At 49.5% G+C, this 24,998-nt stretch overlaps 8 protein-coding genes and 1 non-coding gene across 9 annotated transcripts; 2 read left to right on the forward strand and 7 right to left on the reverse strand.

Moving 5' to 3' along the window:
• Positions 1–417: 417 nt before the first annotated feature.
• Positions 418–2,498, reverse strand: BKA55DRAFT_623375 (major facilitator superfamily domain-containing protein; the record flags this gene model as incomplete). The annotated part of the gene is made up of 4 exons (XM_046196800.1): positions 418–991; positions 1,042–1,901; positions 1,953–2,284; positions 2,342–2,498. The coding sequence occupies 4 exons, from the start codon at positions 2,496–2,498 to the stop codon at positions 886–888; spliced, it is 1,455 nt and encodes a 484-aa protein (XP_046044456.1). The 3' UTR covers positions 418–885.
• A 1,794-nt stretch (positions 2,499–4,292) lies between these two features.
• Positions 4,293–4,734, reverse strand: BKA55DRAFT_742200 (uncharacterized protein; the record flags this gene model as incomplete). The annotated part of the gene is made up of 2 exons (XM_046201498.1): positions 4,447–4,734; positions 4,293–4,391 (listed from the first exon to the last, which is right to left on the reverse strand). The coding sequence occupies exons 1-2, from the start codon at positions 4,564–4,566 to the stop codon at positions 4,293–4,295; spliced, it is 219 nt and encodes a 72-aa protein (XP_046044457.1). The 5' UTR covers positions 4,567–4,734.
• A 366-nt stretch (positions 4,735–5,100) lies between these two features.
• Positions 5,101–6,501, reverse strand: BKA55DRAFT_652215 (Alpha/Beta hydrolase protein). The gene is made up of 2 exons (XM_046197335.1): positions 6,040–6,501; positions 5,101–5,993 (listed from the first exon to the last, which is right to left on the reverse strand). The coding sequence occupies exons 1-2, from the start codon at positions 6,398–6,400 to the stop codon at positions 5,257–5,259; spliced, it is 1,098 nt and encodes a 365-aa protein (XP_046044458.1). The 5' UTR covers positions 6,401–6,501; the 3' UTR covers positions 5,101–5,256.
• Positions 6,502–7,114: 613 nt separating this feature from the next.
• BKA55DRAFT_522377 (mate-domain-containing protein) lies at positions 7,115–9,358 on the reverse strand (the record flags this gene model as incomplete). Its single annotated transcript, XM_046188574.1, has 6 exons — positions 7,115–7,241; positions 7,291–7,619; positions 7,669–7,913; positions 7,961–8,500; positions 8,547–8,617; positions 8,667–9,358. The coding sequence occupies 6 exons, from the start codon at positions 9,356–9,358 to the stop codon at positions 7,115–7,117; spliced, it is 2,004 nt and encodes a 667-aa protein (XP_046044459.1).
• A 536-nt stretch (positions 9,359–9,894) lies between these two features.
• BKA55DRAFT_679472 (uncharacterized protein) lies at positions 9,895–13,536 on the reverse strand (the record flags this gene model as incomplete). Its single annotated transcript, XM_046198170.1, has 11 exons — positions 9,895–10,448; positions 10,504–10,699; positions 10,755–11,219; positions 11,278–11,697; positions 11,791–11,872; positions 11,927–12,132; positions 12,184–12,312; positions 12,548–12,789; positions 12,845–13,029; positions 13,084–13,139; positions 13,453–13,536. 11 exons carry the CDS (start codon positions 13,534–13,536, stop codon positions 10,225–10,227), a joined length of 2,289 nt encoding a protein of 762 aa, XP_046044460.1. The 3' UTR covers positions 9,895–10,224.
• Positions 13,537–13,630: 94 nt separating this feature from the next.
• Positions 13,631–13,744, forward strand: BKA55DRAFT_t266. Its single transcript has one exon. It is a non-coding gene; the product is annotated as a tRNA-OTHER (tRNA).
• Positions 13,745–17,390: 3,646 nt separating this feature from the next.
• Positions 17,391–18,586, reverse strand: BKA55DRAFT_623384 (chaperonin 10-like protein; the record flags this gene model as incomplete). Its single annotated transcript, XM_046196801.1, has 2 exons — positions 18,419–18,586; positions 17,391–18,362 (listed from the first exon to the last, which is right to left on the reverse strand). Coding segments are annotated over exons 1-2 (1,026 nt in total), but the record flags the coding sequence as incomplete, so codon positions are not given.
• A 284-nt stretch (positions 18,587–18,870) lies between these two features.
• On the forward strand, positions 18,871–23,667 carry BKA55DRAFT_597698 (amidase signature domain-containing protein; the record flags this gene model as incomplete). The annotated part of the gene is made up of 8 exons (XM_046196113.1): positions 18,871–18,899; positions 18,962–20,549; positions 20,896–20,941; positions 21,051–21,146; positions 21,194–21,562; positions 21,609–21,863; positions 21,917–23,359; positions 23,414–23,667. 8 exons carry the CDS (start codon positions 18,871–18,873, stop codon positions 23,665–23,667), a joined length of 4,080 nt encoding a protein of 1,359 aa, XP_046044462.1.
• Positions 23,668–23,729: 62 nt separating this feature from the next.
• Positions 23,730–24,869, reverse strand: BKA55DRAFT_597699 (uncharacterized protein; the record flags this gene model as incomplete). The annotated part of the gene is made up of 4 exons (XM_046196114.1): positions 23,730–23,859; positions 23,908–24,108; positions 24,229–24,556; positions 24,611–24,869. 4 exons carry the CDS (start codon positions 24,867–24,869, stop codon positions 23,730–23,732), a joined length of 918 nt encoding a protein of 305 aa, XP_046044463.1.
• Positions 24,870–24,998: the final 129 nt, after the last annotated feature.

Raw genomic sequence — 24,998 nt, forward strand, 5'->3', positions numbered from 1 at the left:
AATAACGGCGTGGAGCTTGTGTTGGAGTAACCAAGAATTCAGCTGCTTGGCTGGTTTAGTTTTTTGCCAATAACTGGGATTGCCTCGGGGATAATTCCGCGGTTCACAGCGCGCGGTTTGTCTGGCGAGACCTGCGGAGTTTCCAGATGAGGGCATCACAGACAATGTTCAAGGAACCAGAGCGACCCTACCATGACCCAAGTTTCTTCTCGATCACCAGACGTCACTCTTGCCAACAAGTGGCTTTCGGTCGAAGCCGATCATGGGCTGGAAGCGGCACAGCATTCTAGAGGCAAGCGTTCGGAAATAACTCCACTGACGTGACGAAGGATTGGGGCTTCGGCATTGAAAACCAATAGGCAACGATATCCTTCCAAAAAAGATACCGAAAAACTCCTTAAGTTACGAACGAATGAAGTGCAACGAGCATCTCATAATCGCGTGCTCATTCATCACCAAGATTGCCTTTCCTCACGAAGAGTTAGCGATTAGGGTTTGTATCGGTAGTTGATATGGTGTACAGGGGTTTCAGCGGCTTCCCCAAAGTCGTTAGTGAAGTTTTGGTCCCTGTTTTGGGGTGCAACAGGGCGATCATCACGAGTCATGGCCAGCATCCCAGCTACGTTATTGCCTACCCGGTAGAGGAGCATTCAATCAGCAGAATCACAGCAATTGGCAAGTAAAGCGACGAATTGTCCTTTATTACGATGCTATTTGTATCCTATGACTTTGCATGGACTTTATCGTTCTTTCCTACGGCCATGTTCACACTGGAATATGTTTTTTCCACCACCCATTTCTCACTTTCTCCAACAGTTTTAGTATCTGGCATGCAAATCGAAAAGCCACCCAAAACATCATTCCATGCGACAAACCAGTGACTATTTAGTTGACAGATGCAGTTTTGGAATTGGCAGTCTTAGACCCAGTATCGGAAGAAATATCACCGGTTTCCTCCGATACAATCTGATTGGGGGCTTCAGCTTGAGGACTGCAAATTGTTAGCCAATCTTCTTTTATCAGGGATCTGTGTCCACTTACTCTCGATGCTTTAGCCACAGGTGAAGGGCATGCGTCGCAATCAGCAGACCGATAGCGCAACCCAAAGCAAATGGGTAACCCTTAGGGAAGCGAGGTCCTTCGACAGTCGGGAAGACGAGCAAAGGTGTCCAGGCTGTTGTCGACTGTGAGATAGCGTTGATCAAGACCAGAGTGAACGATCTTTCGGCTGGCGACGCTCGAAGTTGCGTATTGACCCAGCCATGAAGGACACTTGAAAGGGCGACCGACGCGTAGATAGTCGAATATGCGAACCAAAGCGCTGATTCGGGGACGTTCCAGATGGTGAGGATGATAAGTCCAAGAGCATTCCAGACAGTCGAAACAGTGATAGCCCATGCAGGTCCCAACACAAGATCTGATGCAAAGCAAACAAAGAGAGTGTAGAAAATGCCCAAAGCTGGTGCGATGGTACCCAACTCGTTGACCTTTGCCTTCGAATATCGGTTCAGACTCTTGATCCAAAGGAGGAACGAGCCAGAGCTACTGTGAGTTCCAGCGTTCCAGAATAAGACATCAACGAGAATGATGCCCCAGAATTGGGGTGACAGAACGACCTTCTTCAGATGTCCTAACTTCATCTTGTCGTGACTGCCATGCCCCGCTCGCTTGAGTCGCTGTTCACCAACATCTATGTCATGCTGGTTTAACACTCGGCGGTTCGGCTGATCAGGTGTACCAGGGATGATGAAGTACCCCAGAATACCAACTGGAATGGTGATCAGTGCGCAGATGATATACATCCAGCGCCAACCCTCCAACCCATTCACACCATCAAGCCGAGCTGATGCACCAGCTTGGATCAACCCAGCCGTGAGTGTTCCAAGAGATAGACCGACATACTGTGACTAGTCAGCTACTCCAGGTCTTGTAAGGATCTTCTCGAAACCTACAAAAATTCCACCTCTACGTGCAATTTCGTTTCCTTTGTACCAGGAGCCAAAGAGGTAGTGCATGGTTGGGAAGAAAGCCGCTTCAAACCATCCGACGAGGAATCTGTAAGCTGCCAACTCAGCAAAGCTCGTGACTCTGTATTGCAGTAGTGTAAAGATTCCCCAGCAAACGTCCAATCCAGGGATCAGCCAATGGATGGGGACGTAGGTGAGAAGGAAGAAGAATGGGATCTGGCCCAAGACAGCGCCAATGATGTAGAATGTCTGCAGTTGAACAAGTTCATTGCCCTTAAAGCCCAGATCCTCTTTGAGGCCCGCAACGTATGCATTATCTTCAAGATATTAGTCAAAAAGCTGCAACAAAAACAGGATAATGGCTGGAGGCATACTCAGGTTGGACTGATCAATGTACTTCACCCAGTAGGCTATCACAGCATATGGAACGATAAGAAGGTCAAGTTTAATAATGAACTTGCGCTCTTCCGGGGTATCTGTATCAGAGTACCACTGGATGTGATACCACTTCTTTTGTTTGGCGACAGACATTGTGATAGATGTGCAGATGAAGGATCATGCAGGACTGTTGAAGCGATGGGCCAGGGGCTTTAAAGCATATGCGAACGCAAGCAAGGATCCGAAAATTAGGATTCTGAGAGACTAGATGCGTTCTTTACCGGACTGGGTGACACTAAACGTGGGTGCCATGTGCACATTGAGAGATAGTGCTTGCTTGGCGTATTGCATGCTTTGACGACACTTTGATGCGACGACCGACGTCGGGGAACAACAGATCTAGACTCCGATAACAGACATGAGATTATTTGAGATATTATCTCCTATATTAGTCCTTAAATACTTACGTCTATCTTTTTGTCCTTTATCTTACTATCGCTCAAATGTCCAAGGCGCACCTGCAGTCTCAAGTTTTTGGATTCATGCACCAAAATCTCCAAACCAATCAAACCATTTTGCCGGGGCAATAGCGATATCAATAATTACTTATTTCGGGTAAAAGTGCCTGTCGAGGTCGCTATCGTGGTGAGAATATTCTCTCAGACGCGGGGCGAATTGCGTGCTCCCAATGTCGCAATTTGATCCCTGTGCAACGATTCGTGGCGGACTGAGGCAATTGATGCCAATGAAAACTATTGATATGTAACCTCTTGAGAATTCGATAAACATGGGTTTTACGCAACAAGGACGGTCTTATGTTTATATTGCGCAGAAGTGAGCGCCGCAACACGACGTTATTCGTGACAAGACGGATGGATATTGGCTCGACTGGTCGTATTGGGGGGACTTACAAACTCATCTATTGTGTACAGGTTCTACACCCATGGACCAGAGATACATACGGGCCTAAATTTCGAAACTAGCCCTCTTAAAATAGTTGATCTCACTTGGAGCAATGAAAAAAATGGAGGAGGTCGAAAGTGTGAGCCAAGCAACAAAACAACCTGCAGAAGAACTGGTGAGACCGAAGAGGGTCAGCCGGTGCAATGGTGGGAGATCTTTATATGGTTTAATAGCTTGGAAGTTATCTTCCAAAAGAGTCCAAAGTCTGTGGTTCGTCTGTTAAGAGCATGATTTGAGCTATGAGGTCGGCCTTTGGGCCGAAGTTGAACTAATCTAAGGCGAAGTTTCATCTGCTGAGAGAAAGAGATATGTGAGAGGCCAATGGCAGATTGAAGACCAACTCCAATGTTTCGATACACAGCAAACTGGCTGTTTTAGAGAAGTTGTCGGCAGACATGGCCCTTGTGAGGGCCCATGTGAATGCTGTACCGGGACTAGCTTTGAAAAGCTATTTGATCCTGTCCATTGGAGCTGGGTCCATAGTCGACCCATGTATATCTTGATATAAAGGTCTAGGCCTTCGACAAGATGTACCAGTATGTGTGTTACGTCACAAGACATGTAGTCTTCGTACCGGATTTGTAGTCAGCAGGATCTCTTGTTCGAGACAAGATGAAGAGTTAGTGGAGAGCTAAATAGATGGCCAAGCATATGAGGCCAAGACATGCACCAGGGAACATCGGCCCTACAGGTCTCGCAGGTCTAGCCAGGGGCTCAAGGGTTCACTTCAACAATGAGATTCGCGATTATTCTAAACCTCAAGTTAGTTATCTAACCACTCACTTTGGGAACTTTCACGGTTATTCGTAACACAGACACAAATCACACGCACGCTCTATCGCCGAGCTTGGGTTCAAAAAGACTGGCACTGGAGAGCTCCTGAAGAATTGTTTCTTATCAGGACTATGGCACTCTTCCCTCGACACTGATCCCGCCGCCCAAGAGTAAAAACTCCAAATGTTCCCCTAGAATCCCATCGTCCTTCTACTTGCCAAGAGCGGAAGCCGAACCACGGCCACGCATTCGAGGTCCTATCGCGATCATGCCGAAAGCCGAGACCGTCAAGTTTGGAAAGACATTAATCTGTGTATCATGTCAGCGTCTCGTTGGAAAAACCCGGAAAGTCTCATTCACTTACCACGGTACTGCAATATGGGCAGGAGCGGCCAGGAATGACCCAAACGTCCTTCTCAGCCGTACTGCACTTGGGGCATCGGACGCCGGGCATTTTGGTGTCAGTGGAAGACTCAGAAGGCATTTTGAAAATGTCTCAAAGGTGTGTTGTTGAGTTTGTTAGTGTAAAGTGGTGGTGAAGAGTGTTTGATGAATTGGATGAATGCAAGAGACTTGAGAGTTTGAGATGAGAAACACAAACTAGACGGGATGACCACTAGCTTTTATGTTCATCTGCAATTATCGCGTTTTTACCATTAGTGCGATATCTTGCAAGAGTGTTCCCTGAATCACTTCCTATTTCCTCCATGAATCAGAGGGTTCAATCACTTGTTCAAGTAGGCAGTGCTTTGGGATACCAGTGCCGGCGCCCCTCCCGGGACGGATCTCCATCTATTCACTTCCAAATGGTCACATTTGCGAATTCGTTAGAGACGCTGGGGCTCTGCTCAGAATGTCACTGCGATTCTGTAGGTCGTGAGCCTCTGGTGTCCCGCTCACTGGACTTATGATCAGGGATGTTAAGAGCCGTCACGATCATGTCTGATAGAGGTTCTCTTTTGCTCATCGTTACATATGCAGCAGGAGCCTTTGGTCGATGTTTATAGGTTATAAGGTCGTTCCCTGACCGCCTCAACTTTCTGGTTGTCAACACTTGGTCGGCCCAACTACCTTCGTGATAGGCATGAGTATTCACCTCAAACTTCAGTGGAGCAAAAGCCCAAGTCACCGCTAACTCCATTTTACTCTATCCCACTTGTATATAGGGTATCTCTCAGCACTTTTTCAGAACATCGATAATCCACTCCAATCCCTCCTTACTCTCCTTCAACCCATACTTGTACGCCAATGGAAAACAATGCATCTGATCGCTCCAAGACAACCACTCCCCATCAACGCCTTCCTTCCGACATCTCTCCCTAAACTCAACTGCCTCTGGCCCAAGGACGTCGTGTGAAGCTGTTATCCCATGAATCTTGACGTTGTTGCGGATACAAACGCCGAGATCTGCATGGATGGGCGATACTCGAGGATCATCAACGGACCAGTCCAGCTTTTCATTCCTATCGGTTGTTTGCGTGTTTGTCCCGTTTTCCTGTTGGTTTACATCGGAATACCCGGGAGCCCACGCACCGGCTGTGTCATTGATAGACGACTCACTCAGAATAGGATCAAACTTGTCCACCTCTTTGATGTCAGGATGATTGTGACTTAAATCTGTAGTCGCAGTAATCGCAAGAATTGCAGATGGAGGTCTAATTGCTTGTACGTCTTGATCCCTCATTGTCCAGGTCACAACACATAGTGCGATGTTGCCCCCTGAGCTGTCGCCGGCGACGATAACCCTTTCGCCAAGCTCCGATGATTCCCTCAATAAAACGTTGTAGGTTTTGCAGATTGCTGGGAATGAGTCTTGAACGGGATCTTTGGGGGCAAGTGGGTATGAGATGAGTGTAAGTCTCGTGTCTTGCAAGCGGTTTATCATCTCTGCACAGAACGTCCAATGTTGGCCTGCAATTGTTACTGAAGTTCCTCCATGAAATAAGGGATTACTGACCACTAGGAGGTGCTTGCCAACCGCCTCCAGCAAAGTATAAGATCCTTCTGGTAAAGTTCTTCCCTTGAGCAGACTTTGGCGTCATGTCATATGTCCAAATTCCCTCAACCTTGTTCTCCTGAACATCACATCTCTTCCTCGCTCCCCTCGAGGGCTTGCATCTCGTAGGATCAGCCGATGAAACCTTTCCAATATCTACCAGCTTCGGTTTGATCGGCCGGATAAAATTGTGAAGGATCTTAGTCGGCCATGATCGTCCAGAGCGTTCATCGACGTGGAACTCTTGATCGTCTGCGCTGAACTCATCGTCCGAATCATGATTCCCATCGACGGACGGGGGGTTAACAGTTTGGGTCGCCATCGGGAATAATGATACCTTGTAAAGCTAGACCCTGGAAATTCGGGATGATGGACGGGTAACACAATAATTGCAAAATAAAGCCGTCATTGTCTTGATTAGGGAGACCCTGGATTTAAGAGATCGGCATATACGTCATTGATCTGACATCATTGACTCCGCATGCGTGTAACGTCAAAACAGGCATGTTAAAGAGACTAGCTGTATTTAGACAGCTTTTGGCATGTTTGTCTGACAGCTGAAGATAGGAAATAAAGCAAGTCATGGTGACTAACTCCTTAATTCGACTTGACTTATTGATGATAGACGCTTAGGCACTCGCTAATGCATAAAGGGCCAGGCCAAGAGCTTGTTTGTTTTAGCAGTAAAAATTGGATCAGGCCAAGATCTCCACAACACCAACCTTTAGTCCATCGTGATCCATCATCGGACCCTTAAGGTTTCATAATTATCGCATGAATAATGAAGCTGCTACAAATCAAGAAGAAGGAAAAGACAGTAAATCGCTAAAAGGGCAAACTTCGCTCAGTTTTCGCTAAATTTGATGTCCATGCCGTTTCGCTTCCAAGCTCCAAACAAATCACCAAGACAGGCGCTGTACCACAAAAGAGCAAACAAACACATCATTACACCGACTACTCTTATTTGAGGCAGTTGATATCGGCCGGAGACCTTGAATGCAGACCACCCAATGTAGGAGGGGACGCTGCCCTCGTTTTAGTGCGAAAGTCCAGACAGAGAAGATCGTCTTCTAGTCGTCTCCGTTCGCATTCTAGCTTCAGCTTGCTTCACAGCTTCCTCCCAATCTGTGAAGTACAGATACATGGCCTCCAGGCCCGATACGCTATGAAATTGTTAGAACCAACTAAACAACACTGGGGAATGACACTTACATAGCAAGTCCAGCTGTCAAGCCAACCCAGAGACCAGCTAACCCCCAACCGAGCCCAAAGCTGGTACCGAGGGCAATTGGCAAAGCGACTACGTAGTATGCGAAGAGATTGGCGTAAGAGCCAATGGACTGGCGTCCGATACCGCGGAGAAGACCGTGAGAGATAGCTGCTAGTGCGTCAAAAATCTGCATGACTGCACAGACGAGAATGACTTTGGATGCGATGTCGATGACTTGTTCGTCTTCGGTGAATACAGCAGGGATTTGCCTTCGGAGGGTCGTCAAGATGGTTAAATTAAAGATGCCGACGATGAGTGCGGCGAAGATGGCCTATGAAGTCAGTCAGTTTGTATCGCGATCGAGACGAGAATAGACTCACCACTTTGGCTGTCACGCGTGCGGCTTTGCTCAAGTTGGCTCCGATGAGGTTTGCGACGCGAGTTGATGTCGCGATAGCCAAGGGGAACGGGATATTGAAGGATGTCGAGGTCACAGTCACCAAGACTCCTTGAGCGGCTAGTTGTGCTGTACCAAACCGTCCAGCAGCGATGGTGAGGATCTCAAGAACTGAGAACTGGGCTTCAATCATGATCATTCCCGGCAAAGCCAATTTGATCATCGGACCTGAAATAGTCAGCAAACATGTCTCATCAGATGCTGAGACAACTCACCCCAGTTTGTGAAAGCTTTGCGGCTGAAGCCCTTCCAACACTCATAACCTTCGAAAAGCCGCACATACAGAATCAGCAGAATCGGGAGGAGATTGTGGGTAACAGCCATAGCAATGGCCGCACCAGGGAAGCCCCATCCAAACTTGAACACAAACAGCCAATTCTGCAAGAAGCTCAACGGCGCTCCAACGAGGAGGGTATAGGTTGTAGCATGAAATAAACCTTGACTCTGAACAAACCTCTTTGCACTCTCAAAGGCTGATACGCCGGGCATGCCCGCGATGAGAATGCGCATATACATAGCGGCCAATGTTGTTGTACGACCGGGGCCGACGGCTGCGGCGAGGATAGGTTCTGAGAACCACCAGACAATAGCGATGGGAATCATGAGTAACCAGAGAAGATAGGTCATCCTCTGCGCTTGAAGACCGACAAGATGTTTGTGGCCAGAGCCGTATGCTTGCGCGCAAAGGGTGTCGAGGCACGTTGCTAGGCCCTGGACTGGGACGTAGTAACTGATTGAGGCAGTCATGGTAGCCACTGGAGATGTTAGTATCAATGTTGGAGGGAAGCAAGGGAGACTCACAGTTGACAGCGGCGAGCTCCTCCATGCCGAGACGACCGACTGTCAAGACCGAGGCGACGGTAACGGAATAGCTTTGTATGTCAGTATCATCACTCATTTGCGCATCTCCGAGATACTCACTGCAAGAGAAAAGTGACAATCAGAGGCAGCGCATATTGAATCAACGTCTTAGTCTCACGCTGCCACGTCGTCTCAATCTTATGCGACGCAAGCGCCTCCTCCCATCTCTTATGGACCTCATCCGGCCCCGGCGTCGGCGGGATCCCATCAAACCTCACAACTCTCTCTCGCAACAACGGCGTCGTCTCACCCGAGTCTTCCGCTGCAAACAGGGGCTTATCATGATCGTGCACGCGCGTACTAAACAGGTGCCGATACAGTCGGCCGAGCTTTGTGGTCTTCCATCCTGTAGGAGGATGCTTCGGGGGTATGATATCGTTGTCGCGAAGGAGGGAAACTTCAGCGCGGAGAGATTGTTCAAAGTCGTGGGGGTTTGGGGGCGGGATGTCGATGTTTGATGGAGGAACGGCTGAGAAGCCTTGTCCGAAAGCGATGCCTGTTGGGTGAAAGGCTAATTGGACGTCTGTTTCGTTTACGTATCGCGGGTCTTCGACGGCTTCTTCATCGCGGTGTTCATCTTCAGAGGAACATTCGTCAATATCTCGGTTGAGAATCTCGTCCACATTTGGAGTCGGGTCGATGAACGGCGGAGGAAATGCAAGATCGTCTGGTATAAAATCAGCAAAGATAGAATGTCGTCTTCCTCGACGTCCGCCGTCGGGATTGAGCGGTGAAGTAGCTGGCAACGACATTTTGCTGAGAATGCGAAAGCGAAGCGCGATTGATGAACACCCAAGGCAGAGGCGGTGATGTTTTTACATCATCTCAACGAGCACAATGACGTGACCCACAAGTCAGATAACAAAGTCGGTGAAAGATATCTTGATGTCAATTGATAACAATCACCACCTTAACAGGACGCCACAGCCATCCAGTGGTACACCAACTCGCTGCAAACGATGGGTAGATGGCACCCTCAGCTTGGACCCCGCAGCACAATGACATGCATTCTTAGGACTAAACAAGGTTCAGGCGTTGCGCTCGGACGGTTTGCCCCGGAGATAAGATCAGGTGTGTTACATCCAGTTACATCCAGAAACGGTTGGAGCTCGTCATTTGTGAGATGGATGAATCGAGATTCTTCATTGATCGGCGCTTTTTTTGGTGTTTTTGACGATTGGTGCTGCGATTGGTTTTCACGTGCGGCCATCATTGGTGGCTATGAACGCATTGTGCACAGCGGCTCATTCGACAATTGAAATGTCGCTGCTGGTGTCAACATCGCGACGAGCACCTTGAGGAGTTGATTGGAAAATGTATGGGGCGGAATCGTATGACTTCATCCTCCAATAAAATAAGCTTAGCACTTTTATGTGAAGAAGCATTGGTACAAAACCCGGACTTGCATTCTTTTGGTTTGATACACTGAAGAATAAACCCACAAGGTGCCAGCATTCAGAACAGATTGCAATGTCTGTCCACTCTATCAATTGCATCGTACAGTTGACTGGCACTGTCCTTTCAAACTGCGACGACCCGACCCGCCTCACCAGTACCATCATACAGCGGCGATTGTTTTTGCCCATGATACCACAAAGCTCACCAGTCAAAAATTCAGCTAGTCATGCGTAGAAGCCTCCAGGCGGAAAACAGGGATACCGGTTGCCATAAGAAATGTCAAAGGCGAAACAGCACCATCGGCAGCGAAACGATTGTGCAGGTTGCCAGCGGCATCCTTCTCATGGGTTGTCATCATCGTGGGGGAAGGCTGATTCGGATCGCCAAAAAGGAAACAGTGGAGGAGAGTATTCCCCCAGAGACCGTAGAAGTCGGCTCGACTCACTTGCATGATGGTTAGGTATTGGGGCATCTTGTATGGTTGATGGACTTGACTTACTGCTGCCAGCTTCATCGACTGCAAGACCTCGGGCAAGATTCCTCTTCCAACCAGGGATAGGTGTGAGTTCAGCATCTGAGGGGTGCACACAGAGAAAGTCGGCCTCGTCCATGATCTTACACATCACCTTCTGGAGGATGGCAATGGCGTGGGGCGTGGAGGCGTATTGATCCCAACTGATCTGTCCAGTTGCGACCTATTTCTGTTAGTACCATCTTATCACTGGTTAACTATGAACAACGGTACTTTACCTGGCGGAGTGGCAAGACATCGGGATGTGTGTCGATGGCGTTTTGGATAGTGCGTAAAGCCGGCTTCGAATCTGCGTCGAGAGGAGGTACGGCATTCGAGCGCACGATTACCAGAAACCAATATGCCAAAGAAAGATGTAGCTTCCATTGAGATCCCGGGAAGAACTCACCCATGTTAGCAGCCCAGTCAATATCCTGGGGGTTTTTCAAAAGCTGAATAACGGCGGTGATTTCATCGCCAGGTCTGTACATTCGAATTACGAAGCGATGGTAGCATCTGTCTGGATCGCCTGCAGGCACGATGGTGTTATATCGCCTAGCTACCGCGCGGGCTCTCTGATCCAGGCAGCTGGCGAAGATGTCTATAGAGGCATGTGACGGACCAGAACACAAGATCTGGCCGAGCTTGGCTTGCATTGCTAGAGCTGCTGCGGCCCCGGTGGTCGTCTTGCCCGATCCTGGTGGCTGTGGAGATTCATCAGTATCAATCTGTTGTAGACGTGAATGGAAGTGAAGAACTTACGCCGATGATGAGACCAATGTTAAGCTCACACTGCATCAAATATTCGCGGAAACGATCTCGGTCATAGTGCTTGGCTTCTTCAATGATACACTGCACGAGGTAGGGATCATCATGCAGTGTGTAACACATCGTAGGCAAATAGCCAATCCTCAGGCCATTCCACTGTCTGGCTAACACTTCGTAGAAGCCGGTACCACGAAGGACGGCACGATGTACATCCATGTTGAGCATAACCCTATCGTACGTCTGCCTTTCGTCTGTATTAAGCCTGTGCGGTGCAAGGATGTTTCCTGCAGCGTCAAGAGCCATGCCCCATGCTTGTGGGTTGGTTGGTCGGGCGGATGGCGCAAAAATACGCATGTTCTCGACCTTTCTCTCAGCTTCTACGATGCCTGATTCAAACACGAGGGAGATGGAGTTCTAGTTCTGTGCTCCCTGCGCAAGAGCTTCGTCGGCGGTCTGGCGGTCGGCATAGTGGTGGATGAGAACGTCGGGAACGGAGGCGACACGGACGCGTAGGATAAGCTCGTGGTCCTGAATCGGATGTGCGTTCAAGTCCGCAACGGAATCACTCCACTCAATGATCTTGCCAACCCTGTGAAGTGAAGTCGTTAATTTATGTTTTACAGGCGTTGAGAAGTCAACTTACCATAGAGCTGGCTCAGGGTGTTTGGGCGTCACAACATCATAGATCCTTATTGTAAGGAGGGAACTTATCATTGTCAAGCGTCGCCACGCGAGATCGTGAAGTTCTCTCCATGCCTTAGGCACCGGAACCACGAGGTGAAGGCCGTCGCCTTCGTAGAAAGCCTCAATAGGTGAGATAAAATAGGCTGGAAATCGTTCATCGGCAATCTGTAGTCATGTAAGCCCCTACTGATGTCGATCGGATGATGTAGTACATACCAGCTCAGCTTCTCGATGCACCCAAAGGGTGTCCTGGATAACGCTTTGGTTTACGGCAGTGATGTGCGCGTCGTCGTCGTCAAAACCATTCCACTCTTTAGTATACATGTTGCTTGAAGTAAGACAAATCTGCTTACCCATAGCAAGGCGGAAACGCGCCACCTGGATTTTGATCCACAAGGGCCTTCATATCCTTAATACTAGTCGGCTGCCGGGGATAGCCATATGTAAATGGCGGAGGCAGGCGCTCGTCTCCCATGGCCTCCCCGCATGGCCCGATGGGAAGGTCCACAACAAAGAAGAAAGCGCGTTGGTGCAGCACGTTGAGGAGCGACACGTCGTTTATCTTCCCGTTGTGACTCACCCACCCCTGGAGCTTAGGCTCGGGGGGGTTGAAGTATTGCTTCTTGTAGCCTTGGATTGTTGGACGGGAAGAATGGTCGAGACGCACGACAAGGTAGGTGAAGCCTTGCCAATTTTGGACCCTGGCAAATTTGGTCTGAATCACTTCTGGGACTGGGAGGTAACTGCAGGAGATACGGCCGCGGGGAAACTTGACGGTGATCCGAAAGTCTGCCAGAACAGGCTTGTCGAGGCTCGGGTCGTCTAGAATCAAGGGTCAGATGTGCTGTATCAGTCGGTCTTCAAGTGTCTGTCTTACAAGCATAGCAAACCCCCTGTCCCTCTTCCTCACTCGTGTACTGTCCAGGATCACGACGAACAGTCAAGTGGAATCCAAAGTATGGATCCGCACTTGGAGGATTGACCGTTCCGACTTGTGCCCTGAGTTTGGTGCGGAGGCCTAAGCTGGGAGCGCTAGCGATGATAGTACCGTCGTCACCGAAACTAAAGTGAAGTCAGCATCGAACTCTTCTTTGAGGGAAGAGGAAGGCGACGAACAGTAGGGCGCAGGGCTTCATGTTTGAGTCTTCCGCCATCTTAGCAAGTCGGTCGATCTGCGCTGTTGGGAGCAGGAAAGTAGCTGATTTTGATGTAGAAGAAAGCAAGCTCGCAGCTTAGAGGGACGAGAGAGATTTTAGACCCGTCGCTGGGCAGTGATCTGTGTAAACAACACCAGTGGAACAGACAGACTGTGGTGGGGGGCAGACTATGTGGTGGGGGGCAGACCAAGCATTGCCCCCACACACGTCGAGATTGACAGCAGCTATGGGTCTGACGTATAAAACTATGGCAAATTTCTTTAAGCTCGACTTTACCATGGCTTCTGCAATCCAAGGGTATTGTTCTCGAGACATTAAACAGACTTACCAGGGACATTTTCAACAGTAACTCGCCTTTCCTTGATGCAATGAACACAGGATATAGTACGAGTTCATCAAAACACATAGGCATATTCAGGAGTCGGTGTGATTTCTCTCTTTGGGACAGAACACGAGGTATTAGGCATATCAACCAAAAACACACAACTTATTTCAACAATTGGAAATCCGCTTTGGCGCAGTGGGCAGCGCGCACCGCGATACTTATAAGTATACAAGGTCGTCTTCGGAGGATCTTTCCTTAACGCGGTGAGGCCAAGGTTCGAATCCTTGAGGCGGAAGAGTTTATTTTTTGCCTTTCTGATCCTTAAGCTTGGTGTACAGATCGGTATGCAAGTCAAGACGTTCTGGCAAGAAAACCTTGGTTGGACCTCTATGCCAAGTTGCAATACGACTTGGAAAGTTTAGTAAACTCAGGCAAATTTAGTATAATTTAGTAGGCCTTTAGGCTAGTTAGTCTCAACACCCCAGCGTAATATCAGAAGTTTTTTTGCTCCCTGAGGCCCTAGAAGGATTTGCCCTTGGAAGTGCATTCGGGTTGGCGGTGAGGGTTCACTGGATACATAATACAGATGGAAAATGAGAGTAAGCAGCTTGGAAACGTGTTGGGGTATGGCGCAGAGGTTATGCTATAGTTTGTTCAAGAATGATTGATACGTGTGAGTATCGCGGTAAGAGTCAAGGGACGGCATTAAAGGGGGCTTTCTCGCAAATCTGAGCATTAGGTACATGAATACAATGCATGGTGACGCAGAGTTAATTGGATATCCAGATTGCGTTAGCCCAGTTCGTATGATCCGTTATCCACTACAGAACATTATACAGCTCGCAGATACCCATGTCAAGGTAAGGCGCGCGATGCAAGCGTCAGCTCTCAGCTCATTCCCCTTGTTCGTGCTCACTGACGATTTGGTGATGACTAAATCCCTTCATATCGTGAATAACAATGCCTGCTATGTGCGTCGTCAGACTTATGCGTTCAGTGGCGGGTATGGGGTATACACATCGTCGTCGAGTATGGTCGAAAGCCGTCATGAGTGGAAGCACTGCAAATGATAGCGTGAGTCTTTATGTTATGTAGTCCGGATGGTGCACAATTTCGAACGAGGTGATCAACAAACTTTAAAGTGGAAGTCGCCCAGGTTTATCGAGAGAGATTGATACTTGTGAATGATGGTTGGATGGTCGTCGGTGAAGATGACGTTCGGGGCGGGCATGGTGATCGAAATCTGACGCTGTGAATCCTTCACACAATCAGCCATGTCCTATATTGAACTCTGGGGTCATCTCGGTCTTTTTGGTGATTGACGGTACGCTTCACGCGAGACCCTATGGTAAAGTCTGCCAGTCTCGTACTACAACGTGGAGTTCGCCACACTCTCGGACTGCACTCGTAATATGTGGGTTGACGGTCTTTCATGACTTAAATTGATGATGAAGCTTAATTCGAGTCGAAATGCTATCAATGGGGAAGGTTGAGGATAAGGAAAGAAGGTGTTTCGCTAACTGTATCGAGGTGCATGACGGCGCATCACGAAGCTGTGTGGGCTAGCTTTGTCCTGTTCAGACTGAAGTTCATGAAATTGGTTGAAGAAAGGTTTTAGTGGCCTTGTCCGTGTCTGAGTCTTACGACTCTCCCTCTCTCTCTCTCTCTGAGTGGGGGCTACGATCGGTGATTTTGGTCTTTTCGATCTGTGACCATGGAGCGGTGGGCGGAACAAGCAGAGGCGCTTCCCTATTCGAAGTTTTGCAGAATTACAGTATCTGTGTGAACATAAGTTAGTAGGCTCTCTTTGCTTATATGTAAGTGGCGTGTAAGGTATTAACTTCCATGACTGTAGCCTCGCCCGTTCTTGAGCTGTGTCAGAGAGCGTCCTTGGTTATTGCCTCACGGCCAGTCATTGAAGTTTGCCTCGGATCTCGTTGCTGGCTGGATCGCCGGGGCATTTTTGGACGTTCCAGAGCAAAGGCTGTTGAGATTCAATTATTGGTCAGGTCCTTTATGGGAGCAGGCTAAGATAAGAGGCGTAGATGCCAAGAACAAGGGCGACCGGCCGCCCCCCATCCAAAAGGGGTACGGTGCGATCTGGCAGACTTCTGCCTTCTCTCTGCCACTGGCGGCAGCCTTGTCCAACTTGTTTATACTCCAAAACAAAACCCTAGTCACTCGCTACACCGCGTTCTTCCCTGCACAAAACTCATTCATGTCTCTCATCATTTCTTATCCTTTGTTTGCTTCACCGAGCCAGCTGTTCACTGTACACCCAGCATCAATACCCCCCTTCTCGATCACGCGTTGTTACTGCCCCCGGGCACATCGGCTCTCGACCACAGGCCTCAACTGCAAATAACACATCTAGCTCACAGTGAGTATACCATCCAATCCCCGAGAATGGAGAAGCCCCAGAAGCTGAGTGCATCCCAAGTAAAAGCCAGATGCCAAGGCCTCACTCTCCAGATACCTCCCCTTGCCTTTTCTTTCTTTTCGATACCCTTTGCAGGTCACGCGTTATCCTTTGCGATTCATCATCAGATGTCCCAGCACTGGGCACTGGCTATTGTGGACTTTTTTGCGAAGACCGGAACTGCAAACCGAGTGACCATTCTCAAGCTCCTGGAGCGTCAATCCTGAGAGAGAGTCATCAGAAATACGTGTTCAGCTGCTCTGAAGAAAGCGAAGCGAAACAAGTGAGATTGTAACTCTTCAATAATTAGCGACATGCTGACCTTTTTCTTGTAGCAAGGACTCCCTCTTCATCAACCATCAATGATAGATCATCATCACGATCGTCATCAAGATAATCATTGCACTCCGGGCGCTCTACGGGTCAGATCTTGTGTGCCTTACCGCTGGGCCTCGGCACATTCAAAATGTGTGTGTGATGGCGGCGGCTGGTACCCTCCATCTCCCGAGTACCACCAGCAGCCATTCACTGGCCAACAGTTTGAGCCACCCACGATGACTCCGAACAGCCTTGTTGCTCAGAGGGATGTCGGGTTCCCAAACTTCAACGGCTTTGGTCGCTTCGACCCACGCCGAAGTGCGGGCAGTCTCAGCCTTGATAGCATCATGCTCAAGTCTCTAGTCCTCTTGAAAAGAAATACAAGCTTGTACATGACCATCCAGACCCTGAAGTCCCGTCAACAAATTCATAAAGAAGATGGTGGCTTGTACAGAGGGTTATGTGTCAGGATCAGGGTGAATTGAGCGTGGTATTGAAGGGGGCCCGCATTGAGCGGGGCATCGAATGGGGCCTGCGGGCGAAAGTATGTTTCAATGCTGGAGGCAGGTTGGGCGATGAAAACGCGGCGTCAGAGCTATCCATGTGCACTCCCACGCTGTCTACAGCGAGATCACCAACATGAAGGACCAAGCCACTGAGTACTAAGTTCTGTGTGGTGATTATAAGCTCTCAGCCACAGGTCTCAACTGCAAATAACACATCTACCTAATCATGAGCACATACGAGTCTCTTCCCGTACATGGATCCCTGCCTGATGCAAGCCAGAGAAGCAAGTAAGCGAGACTCAAGCATCGCGTTTATTTACACGACACACAAGAATTCCGGCAAATACACCGTGAAAGGGAAACGCACAGTATCCCTGTGAGTCTTGGAAATGAATGCCTCTCGTGCGCTTGACTGTCGGATGGTTATGAGAATTCGAGAGCTTGTAAGAGTCGCATGAATCACCCTCAACTCCTTACCGTCGACATTCGTCCTCTAAGTTCAAACTTCATCTCGAGCAGACTTTCAACTAAATCCTTCTAAGCACAATCCGATTTAACCTGAAAGCCTGTTTGATCTCACTGACACAAGATGAAAAAGGTAGTTACAGTCAATACATGTCATTCATCACTTATATCTGCACAACAATGCGCCCCTTGAAAGCCGCATCCTCATAAATGACAACAATATCGGGAATCTTCTCGAACGGTAACACAGTCAAATGCGATCTGACGCCCGCCTCCTCCACGACCTTCATCATCCTCTCCGTCGCAGCTCTCCCCGCCACGTAACTTCCTTTGATCGTCAACTCCCGAAACACTATAGGCGCCGCGTCGAACTGCCATGGGTTTTGGGGAAGACCCAGTATTCCCAGCGTGCCCTTCATCCTCAGAATACCGAGCGCCCACCGATTCGCTTCGAGCGAAGGCGTGCAAACAACCGCGGCTGCGACGCCCTCGCCATTGGTGAAGTCACAGATGGTCTTTGATGCCGCTGTGGTGTCGGAAGAGTCTACAATAAGGTCAGGCTTCAGTGCTGAGTTCTCCACGTCTGATGCTAATTGTCGACCAGCTTCTCTGCTATCCACCGCAACCACTTTGAATCCGAGCGCCTTTGCGAACTGCACACCGAGATGCCCAAGTCCACCGATACCCACGATCGCCACTGTCTCTCCCTTGCCCACTCCCGCTGTGGCGCCCTCAAGACTTCCCCATACTGTTGCTCCCGCGCAGGTGAGCGGAGCAGCTTGTTCAAATGATATCGAGTCCGGAAGTTTGACCGTCGTCTCCGGATCAGCTGATGCATACTCGGCAAAGCCTCCGTCGTGCAAAAAGCCAGCTGTTTCGCGATTGTCACAGAATCTCGGATCAAGGTCTTCGCCTCTTCTTTGCGTCAAGCGACATCCAACGCATGAACCACATGCATGCTTGAAGTTGAGGACGCCGACACGATCGCCGACTTTGAGATCTCCTTCGTAGCTGCTACCGAGTTTGGCAACGACGCCAGCGATTTCATGAGATGGGATGAGACCGATTGGTGCTGGCTTCTCGAATTCGCCTTGCAAGGCTTGAAGGTCTGAGTGGCAGAACCCAGCGGCGTGGACGCGCACGAGGATGTCTGTGTCTCTGATGGGCGGCAGTGGACGCTCCCCCAAAGCGTACGGTTTGTTATACTGGGGATTATCAGCACTCATTCATCCTGACTAATTCTTCGTTGTCATGCTCAGACCTCTGCGATATACGCCGCTCTCATCTGAGATGGTAATGTTGTGTTGAACGCCATCGCGATTGCTACTCGATTCGTTTTCACAAAGTTGCCCGATGTCAACCTCGAAAAGCGACAACAAGCCTCCCTACTGCTGCAAATCCGCAGAATCGATTGCCGTGTTATCTCCCGGCCTGGGCTCTGTCGCCACACTACCTTCCGCCATCAAGACCCGCCATGTCATGGTGTTGGAGTACCCCAACAGGGGTCTTGGGGTAAGTCTCCAGCCATGGCCCAGGTACTCCAACGCCTTGAGTGGACCACGAAACGGGTTGAGATTAAGAACAATCTCTTGAGAGTTGACGGGATTGCTTTATCTATGTTGATAAACTGATAAGTTTGTCTCTAGATTGTGATTGTCTTGGCTAGTACGTTTTGACACCTCACCCCATTCCGCCTGGATCGACGCCGCAACCATGTCTGTTTTCTTCAAAGAGATTCTACCGTAGGTCAACTTCTGAGCCGAACTATCACAGTTCATGACAGAAAACTAATGGTTTTTTGCAGTGGCAACCCTGTCCAAGCAGGCGACGTCGAGGCGCTACTTGACCCCCTCAACCTCACCATCCGCCCGGAAGAGTCATCAGAATACCAACTCCTCCTCGCAGCAGTCCACGACTGCGCAGAACGTGTCTCCAATCTTCCCGATTATCAACCCGTCCCAGATATCGAAAGGTTTCCCCGTCGCAATATCCATCTTCCCGAAGAACACGAGCAAAGCTATGGTCATGCATGGGCGCATCGTTTCATCATCGAAGGCGACAAGTGTTCACGTTCAGCACTGAGTGGAAAGTCCGTTTGTTTGAAAGACTGTATCGCTGTGGCTGGTGTGCCGCAGTTCTTCGGAAGCGATGCCTTCCCCGCTTGGACGCCATCGACTGATGCTACTGTTGTCACGAGAGTTCTTGAAGCTGGAGCCGTAATCACGGGGACAGCCACTTGTGAAAACTTCTGCAACTCGACATCTTCCTTCACAAGCGCTCAGGGTACAATCGACAACCCACGCAAAGCGGGCTATTCTGCTGGTGGCAGTACGTCTGGGGGTGCAGCTCTTGTCACAGGTGGTTTATCCGATATTGCTATCGGTACAGATCAAGGCGGCAGCATCCGTGTGCCAGCCTCACTATGCGGTTGTGTAGGCTTCAAGCCAACGCATGGGCTTGTCCCGTACACAGGCATCACCAGTGGTGATCAGATCGATGATCATGCTGGACCGCTCGCCAGGACAGTCGACGAGGTTGCTGCTTGCTTGGACGCCATTGCGGGCTACGATGGGATAGACGACCGATCACTTGGGGTAGCATCGCCTGGAACCTTTGACTTCTTGGACTCTCTGTCTGGCGCGTCGGTCAAGGACCTCCGAATCGGCGTTCTGAAGGAAGGATACGATAACGACTTGGTGCAACCAGGTGTCAAACAAACCTTTTTCGACACGATAAACCGACTCAAAGCTCTCGGCGCTAGTGTCGACGAAGTCTCGATTCCCCTCCACAAAGAAGGGCCATCGATATGGACCATCCAGCAGCGCATATCCGGCTCAGCAGGCATCCTGGGCCAAGCCAATGGTCGTCGAGGTCTCTACCTGACTGAGTTCGAGCAAGCGCGTCTCCCATGGACATCTTCCCAATTCGAGAAACTCTTCCCTTCCACCAAGAACACTGTCATCAATGGCATCTATCTTTCACGCAATTTTCCGGGTCTTTATGCGAAGACTGTCAACATCGGTCGACAAATCCGGGACGCGTATGAGCAGAAGTTCAGAGAGTACGACGTCATCATCATGCCAACGACGCCATTCGTCGCACCGCGTCACGGCTCACGAGAGTCGGTGCTCAAATCATTCGAACCCAGTATCGGCATGACAAACAACACTGCCATCTTCAACGTGACCGGTCATCCAGCCTTGTCCCTCCCGGTTGGTTGGTCAAAGGCTGTTGATGATGAAAGTGTTTTATTGCCGGTTGGACTGCAGATTGTTGGTGGCCTGTGGCAAGAGAAGAAGGTTCTCAACGTTGCGAAGGCGCTAGAGAGTAGTTTTGATTGGGAGCGTGAGGGGAAGTCTGTTGTTGAAGAGACGGAGGATGTTTTGAATGAAGTTCGTCGTGTGAGAGAATCTTCACACCTATGAAAGTCTATGTTCAGCGCCAGATAGAATGAACATCTTTTTCCCCGTTTGTCTCTCGTGCTTGTTGACCGCGTGACATCGCCTTGGGTAGATTTCGTCCAGACCTTCAGAAGTCTCATCTAATCCTAGTCTAAAGTCTCCAGTATCTCTTCATAATTTATTGTTTGCAATATCCTCTAGGCCTTTACAAACTTGTCCCCAATGAAGTTGACGCTTTCGTGGGAGATATGTCATTAACATGATGTTGTGTTATCCCTGCCCTATTCTGTTAGTTGATTATCTCCCCGCCATGTGACGCCAAAGATAGCGCTATCAGGCGCTACTCCAAGCCTGCCCCACTCACGACTCCATGATAAACGATGGTACCCCATTCGCCTCCTTCGTCACAATTCCTCTCCAACTCTTGGAGTCATTACTACAGAATGGGTGACAACATCGGCACATACGATACTCCAAACAAGCGACAAAGAGTGGGTTACAATGGGGCTGGAGTCAATCTACGCATGTGCCCACATTGCGGGCGTACCTTCAAACGGACGGAGCATCTTGAGAGGCACGTCAGAACACGTGAGTCTTGCTATCTGATTGAAGATAGGGTAGCTGATGTGATGTAGATACCAAGGAGAAACCCTTTGTGTGCCATTGCGGGGCGTCATTTGCGAGACGCGATTTGCTCACGCGTCATCAAAGGCTAGCCGAGCATGAGGGCGACGTACCATCGCCAGAACCTGCGCAAGGGCAAGGGCATGTAGCTGTTGTACAGCAGAGGAATGACAGCATCGGTGACCCAGATTTGGCTGCGGCAGTGTCACTCTCTGGATTGAGCGTTGATCCATGGTTTTGTACGAGAACGCAACAGCCGATGCAAATTCCCGTCGCTGTTCCCCAAACTGTTGAGGAACAAGTCCAGGCTCAACATCAACCAGGTCAGGGTGATGACCAATTTGTACCCAACTTTCTCTCTCCACAGATGCTTGACAGTGGTCAGTATTTCCAGTCATCATACCGGATCATACACTGACCAGCTAGGCGTCGACTTTGATACTCACTTCCGCGAATTCACCAGCTTCCTTGACGGTGTCGGTCTCTCTGCGGAGTGGAGTCCCTTCTTTGGCGACCCTGAGAGGCACGAAGATCCTGTCGATCCTGGGCTTACACAAGACGAAAACGAAGACACATCCCCTCGACAGGGAGCGCCGACCAGAGCTGGGACGCCTTTCAGCTCATGGTTACCGTCTGCGCCTACAGGTAATCGAATATCCAACTATGTCTCTGATACGGACAGTAAGCCCTCCTTCTCACTCCACTGCACTCAACATCATTACTGACATGACCAGACCCGAGGGCAGTTGACCCTGAAACACGACCATTCAAAGTCACCGAAGAGCAAAGATCAAAACTCAAAGCATCCATCACAGACTATTCCCATCTCCTTGACCCAGCGTTTTGTGTCCCGTCGAGACACGCCCTCACCCGATATGTGACCTCTTTCTTCGGTGGCTTTCATACTCATATGCCTTTTATCCACATACCGACATGGCAGATCAACGACCATTCACCTGAACTCGTATTTGGTATCGCTGCCATCGGAGCGCAGTACTGCTTCGAGTCGAGAGCCTCGGAGAGGTTATTCTTCGCTGGAAAAGCTCTGTTGATGGAGAGACTAAGAAGGGACGCAGACTCATTTGGTGTGTCCTCAGTCCCTATACCGCATGTTGTTCCGCGGAGTGGTCGGCGTAGTGATGCGGAGAACGATTCGGCAGTCGAGACTATCAGGGCCCTGATCACACTCATGGGTTTCGCTACCTGGGAACCGAAAGCATCCATGGTACAAGAGTCATTCGCCTTGCAGAGTATTCTCACTCAAGTCTTACGGAATTCAGGCCTCGAGGACGTCGACGAGCCTGCATCGCCAACACCATCAGATCAACCAAGCGACGGCAACTCACTCTGGCACGAATGGAAGACATGGATCAGGCAAGAGTCAAACAGGCGCTCGAAACTCATCGGCTTCTCATTCCTTCATACTCATAGCATCGCATACAATGTTTACCCAACTCTTCGCAGTAACGAGATCGGCCTTCGGTTGCCTTGCTCTACGAAGGAGTGGAAGGCTCCGACTCCAATCTTATGGCGCGCCGCTGCAAAAGAAGTGCAAGAACCACAGCTGTTCTTTCGAGAGGCATTGTCGCTGTTACTCAAGAACAAGAATGACTCTGCTCCACTATTGCCGATTCCTACGCCATTAGGCAACTATGTCCTATTGCATGGACTTCTTCAGAGAATCCACATCGTGCGAGACCTCAGCCTTCCGATAACCAGTAACTCCGCTGTTCTCCCGAGTGAAGAGGTTGAGAAACTCGAACGAGGGCTGCGGTCATGGACGTCGTGCTGGCAACAAGCTCCAGAGTCAACTCTCGACCCGAACAACGAGAACGGACCTATCCCTTTCACATCGAGCTCCCTCTTATCACTGGCCTACGTGCGTATATATCTACACCTTGGCCCGTACAGACAGCTCGAAACGCGGGACCCTCAGCGTATTGCCAACGCAATCGCAAATAGCCCTGACATCGAGAGAAGCGATGGTGTGATTGCTGCACTCCTCTATTCAGCGCATATGATCGGCATTCCCGTACGTCTGGGCGTTGATCGAGTTGCAAGAAGTCAGGCCTTCTTCTGGAGTGTAAGACACTCGCTTTCGGGTCTTGACTGCGCCGTGTTGTTGAGTAAGTGGCTATCGAAACTTGGGGAAACACTTGCCGAGAATCCACTGAGTGGTGAGTCTGTTTTTAATCGTAGACACGATACTTGGTTCTAATAGATATTTACAGACAGCGAAGACAGGATCTTGCACTGGGTGAGATGCATCGTTGAAGAGGCATACACCGTTGTCGATTTCGATCAAGGCATTGACACGGATAATCCAAGTCTTCTGGACTTTCGAGATCCCAGTAACTTGTGCCTGGCAGTTCTCAAGATTTGGGCACATTTCTTCAAGAGTAATACACAATGGCCTTTCATAAACATAATTGGAGTTGGGCTGGAAAAGTACAGGGAAATACTTATTCACAAGAATATCGGCTGAAATATTTACTCTCAAAGTATCTTTCTCTGAAAACCGCTTTATTTATGACTACCGATGATATCCTACTTCTGATCCTGAGCCTCTGGCATGACAGCTCCCTTTGGTGGTTTATTCTTCTTCTTGAACTCGTCACACATCTGCTCCATCGTTACCCACTCAACACCTTCATGCTTGTTGATATATTCAATCAATCTGTCTATCGTCAGTCTTGGCACGGTCTCCAATGACTACGGCTCCTACCTCTCATGCATCAGCAGAGCATGCGGTCGACCGGAAACATCCGGATGAACTGTAAGAGGAAACACACAGATCTCATTGGGGTCATCAGCGTATTCGCGGTAAAAATAGTCAAAGTGGTCTCGCCACAGATCCTCGACATCACGAGAGTTGACCCAGCCGTGGCTGTTGGGGGCATCTTTGATGAACATCATGGGAGGAAGGCTATCAAACTGTCAGGATCCTTCACAGCCGCATTGTTAAATACGGGGTTTAACATACTGTGATAACGTTAGCTCTCGAATCTTGAATAAATGACTGCCAAAGCTCACCTCATCTAGGTACCAGTTCGCCGGAATCTCAACAAGACCTGTATCCTGCCCCTTGACCAACGGCTTCATCCAAGTCTCAGCCTTTTGGGTATAGTCAATCTTGGTCCAGCTATCATTGGTTCGTAGCCAGTACATATGGCAATCATCATGAGACATCGAATGATCATATTCAATGCCATAACTCAGCATCAGATCAACCCCCTCCTTGCTAGTCTCCCACCAAGGGGCGACACTTCCGCGAGGAGGTTTACCGCAGAACTCTGTAAGCATCTTGTGTGTCTTTTCCAAGACATCACGTTGTTGCTCCAGTGTCATGTCGGAAGGATTCTCATGAGAGTAACCTATCGGAAGATCGTTAGTTGCAAGGGTTAACGCTGGATAGTCATGTCACGAACCATGGAGCCCTATTTCATGCCCGGCATCCCTCACCATGGCACATTCTTCAGGGAAGGTCTCCAGACTGTGTCCAGGAATGAACCATGTCGCCTTGATGTTGTACTTGTCAAACAACTTCAACATTCGACGGGTCCCATGTGTTCCTGCGAACAGGCCACGGGAGATATCACTGGGTGAGTCTTGGCCTCCATAGGAGCCGAGCCATCCAGCGACGGCATCGACATCGACTCCATACGAGCATAGAATACGCTTCGGCATGGTGATGTTGGCGTCGGTGATAATAGAAGGGAGTGGGGATCAATTGAGCACGAATGATGAGTGCCAGAGTGTAGTAATGATGTGCGGTTTACATCCAGTGCACAGAGAGGTTCAGTTAAAGCTAGAAAT

Source organism: Fusarium redolens (assembly GCF_020744475.1).
Source record: "Fusarium redolens strain MPI-CAGE-AT-0023 chromosome Unknown BKA55scaffold_17, whole genome shotgun sequence".
Classification (NCBI taxonomy): Eukaryota; Fungi; Ascomycota; class Sordariomycetes; order Hypocreales; family Nectriaceae; genus Fusarium; species Fusarium redolens.

What these genes read in the sequence shown, in the direction of transcription:
- BKA55DRAFT_652215 (XM_046197335.1), bottom strand. Translation starts at nt 6,400, where the DNA reads ATGGCGACCCAAACTGTTAACCCCCCGTCCGTCGATGGGAATCATGAT. An exon ending in TTGGCAAGCACCTCCTAGTG is followed by an intron (nt 5,994 to 6,039) that starts GTCAGTAATCCC and finishes TAACAATTGCAG; the next exon opens with GCCAACATTGGACGTTCTGT.